Genomic DNA, 3,251 nt, shown 5'->3' on the forward strand with positions numbered 1-3,251 from the left:
AAAAAAAAAAAAAAAAAAAAAAAACAGAAAACAATAACCGAACAAAAAGTTTAAGGAAGACACTCATGAATAATCTTAATTCGATCTGAAACCTGCTATAATTGAAGCCTAGAATTACGTATTTGACCTAAAATAGCTGCACGCTGAAGTTTGCAAGCTCCCCTATTTAGTGCAACCATAACATGTTAACAACATGAGCATTTACCCCTTTTTCTTTTAAAAGCAGACCTTTGTTGAGAAGCGTTAAAGAATATAGGGCATATAAAGAGAACATCCAACCAAAGGAACCAAAACTACCAACTATACAAAAAAAGTGCTTCAAAAAGAACCAAATCAGATTGAACCCATCATTTAAATAATGAATGCATCATATCCATGAAAAGAAGAAATCTACTTTTATTTTCTAAAAAAGAAAAGGAAAGGAAAAAGAGAAGAAAGAAAAACAACTGTCTTACACGTTCTTCACTGAAATCATAAAATGCATCATCCTTGGGAAACTCCATCGGTAGCATGGATGGACGTTTTGTTCGACAAGTCTCTCTTTTCATATGATTTTCTACACAAGATGATTCCCCATTGCTTTGATTCTGAAATAATAGAATATATCATCGTGAAGGATTCAAATTGTTCTGAGCTTTGAACACAAACCAGATACACATACAACTTACACAACGACGACCGGCAAAACTAAGTGAGTCCATTTCATCAACCTTATGCGACGTAGAACACTCATTCCCTCTTTCTGTAGCATATATCTCAACAATTCAGACTAACATATTCCACAAAATAACATGGATGAGACTAGTGGCTTCTTGTCCTTACCATGATTTTCTTCTACTTCTGTCTCTTCGGTTCCTGCTGTACTCGTTTCAGGACTAACTTCTAAATCATCTGTATCAATTAGACTTCTTTTAAGCAAAGGATTTACACAAAATAGAGTGACCCAGTTTTACAATGTTTACATATAAAGGGTGACGGTGTAAGAAACAATGATAATATAAATGTTTAAGGATAAGGAATCCTAAAGAAACAAACAACCAAGGATATCCATTTAAAGCATTTATGGCCTCGATTCCAAAAAAGTTAAGACGCCATAAGAGTGTTCGAGTATAGATCCATAATTGTTCTCGACAAATGAAGCCATGAAATTAGAAAAGGAGGAAGAAAATAACAAAAAACTGTAAGCAGAGGAAACCTTAAAATTTTCATATTTGTACATAAAAAAAAATTGAGTAGAGTACAAGAGCAAAACAGTTCACCTACAACTACACAATTCTCGAAACAAAATGATCTTGAAAAGTTTCCTATTAAGTAGAGTACGCAGGTTCCAACCCAATGTCTAAAAGACTGCGCATTTAAAAATTTAAAAATTTTCATATTTGTACATAAAAAATTAAGTAAAAAACATCTGAACAGCATTGAAGCCAATCATTAGTAAACAATTCTCTTGTTCATTCAAATCAAATGCTTAATATAAGAGAAAATCAAGGAAAGAATGGATGAGAAAGTCAGCAATCAGTCTGAGGGATTTTTTCTTCATAAAAAAAAAAGTAGAAATGTCAAACTTGCCCAAAAATCTGAAAATTAAATAGCCCCAAACTTATTTACCCAGTAATCAGGAACCAACTGCCTGTCAAATGAATGATTAAAGAAGAAAAAGAAGAAGAAGAAGAGATAATGGTTCACCGTGCACCTTTCTCTCGTGCATATCTTTTAAGAAGCTCTTCAAGAGGAAGATCCACTTCATTTTGCAAGGCTTCCAGTTCTTCTTGCCTTTCTTCTTCAGTTATCAGAGCCTCATCTTCATCTATGGTCTGCTCGTTATCTTCCTAAAACATTTGTGAGAGAACATATTACTTGTAAGGAAATTGAGATTGAATTAGCAAAAAAAAAAAAAAAAAAAAAAAAAAAAAAAAAAAAAAGGCAAAAGCAACATATAAGGNGCCAAACACCATTGACACCGAGACCACAATTGGAGCCTCCAACAGATCTCCATACTAACGTACAAAGAATATCAAGAAATAATATCCAATCATATTCAAATTTAGCCATGCAAAACACTCCAGGCATGTGTTAGATAAATAAATATATATATATATATGGTGGATTTAGCAATGAATCTAATTGTGTTGGGTCCAAAATTTTAAGAACCAAGGGGCAAAATGCCCCACGGAATTCATGAGCAAGAAACTTTGTATGGATTTCTCTCCAAAAGAAAAAAAGGAACTTTATGTCTTGAATTTGATAGAATAAAGGTGATATTTTCAAATATGTGCAACCTTAGTTAATACATAGGAAAGAATAAAGAAAATAAAGACAAAATATTGTAAGCCAATATTTACAAAATTATAAAGACAATAAAATTCAACACTCCCCCCAAGTTGGTTTATAGATGGCTCCCATAGCCAGCTTGTCAATCAGCTTATTGCAATCAAGTTTATGCCAATGATGGGTAGGTTGGAGAAGAACACAAAGGCCTGTGGCTATGGTCAGAATGTGGTGACACAAGCATATGGGTCAAGGCGAAACGAAAAGATCGATGTCGAAAGTCGGATGCAACAATCAAGAATGTTGCTAGGTTTCGGCATCAGCTGTTAGGGTTTCAAAAACGGTAGTTAGGGTTTTTAGGGTACTAGAGACTGCTACAAATGACATGTGCTCTGATACCATCTTAAATTTGATAGAATAATGATGATATGTTCAAATATATGCAACCTCAGTCTTCTTACATAGGAGAAAGACCAGTACAATAGAAGGAAAGAATAAATACAACAGAGACTAAAAATACTGAACTAATTTTTACACGATTAAGAAGACTAGAAATTCCCACCATATGAAAGTTGAAGGCAAATATAAGTTAGTTATTCTTAGTTGATGGAACCCATTGCATCCAATTGCATGATCCTAAAGTCCATCTATCACTACAAGGTTTAGGTTACCAATAGCATGTATATCTTTCTTCTTCATTTTTCTACCATGAGTATCCAAACCAACCACACCTCAACTAATCCCACAAAATAATTGTTGGGCCCTCAAACATTTAGTCGTCAAAAAACTTATTCAAATCTTTGATAGATCATCACCATGTTGTCTGAACATACACCCCAAAATTGATTTACTTTTTCTTTACTTGTCAATCAGGAGACCTATCGTGGTTCAAGATCCATATTTTTTCAACTGTCTGGTTTCAATCATTCTATGTTCATAAGATGTAAGTCATTATATCTACCCCCCCCCCCCCCCCCCCCCCC

General features: G+C 34.0%; 1 protein-coding gene across 2 annotated transcripts in view; it reads right to left on the minus strand.

Annotated features, from left to right (window-relative positions):
- LOC111445956 (protein PHOTOPERIOD-INDEPENDENT EARLY FLOWERING 1) overlaps positions 1–3,251 on the minus strand; it is a 16,903-nt gene that overhangs the window by 10,304 nt on the left and 3,348 nt on the right. For both annotated transcript variants that reach the window (XM_023084530.1, XM_023084523.1), the window contains 4 exons: positions 1,694–1,829; positions 823–891; positions 669–742; positions 456–587 (listed from right to left, as the gene is read on the minus strand). In XM_023084530.1, coding sequence (XP_022940298.1) covers positions 456–587; positions 669–742; positions 823–891; positions 1,694–1,829 — 411 coding nt within the window. The remainder of the gene's footprint in view (positions 1–455; positions 588–668; positions 743–822; positions 892–1,693; positions 1,830–3,251) is intronic.

The sequence above is a fragment of the Cucurbita moschata genome, unplaced genomic scaffold, assembly GCF_002738365.1.
Source record: "Cucurbita moschata cultivar Rifu unplaced genomic scaffold, Cmos_1.0 Cmo_Scf00001, whole genome shotgun sequence".
Classification (NCBI taxonomy): Eukaryota; Viridiplantae; Streptophyta; class Magnoliopsida; order Cucurbitales; family Cucurbitaceae; genus Cucurbita; species Cucurbita moschata.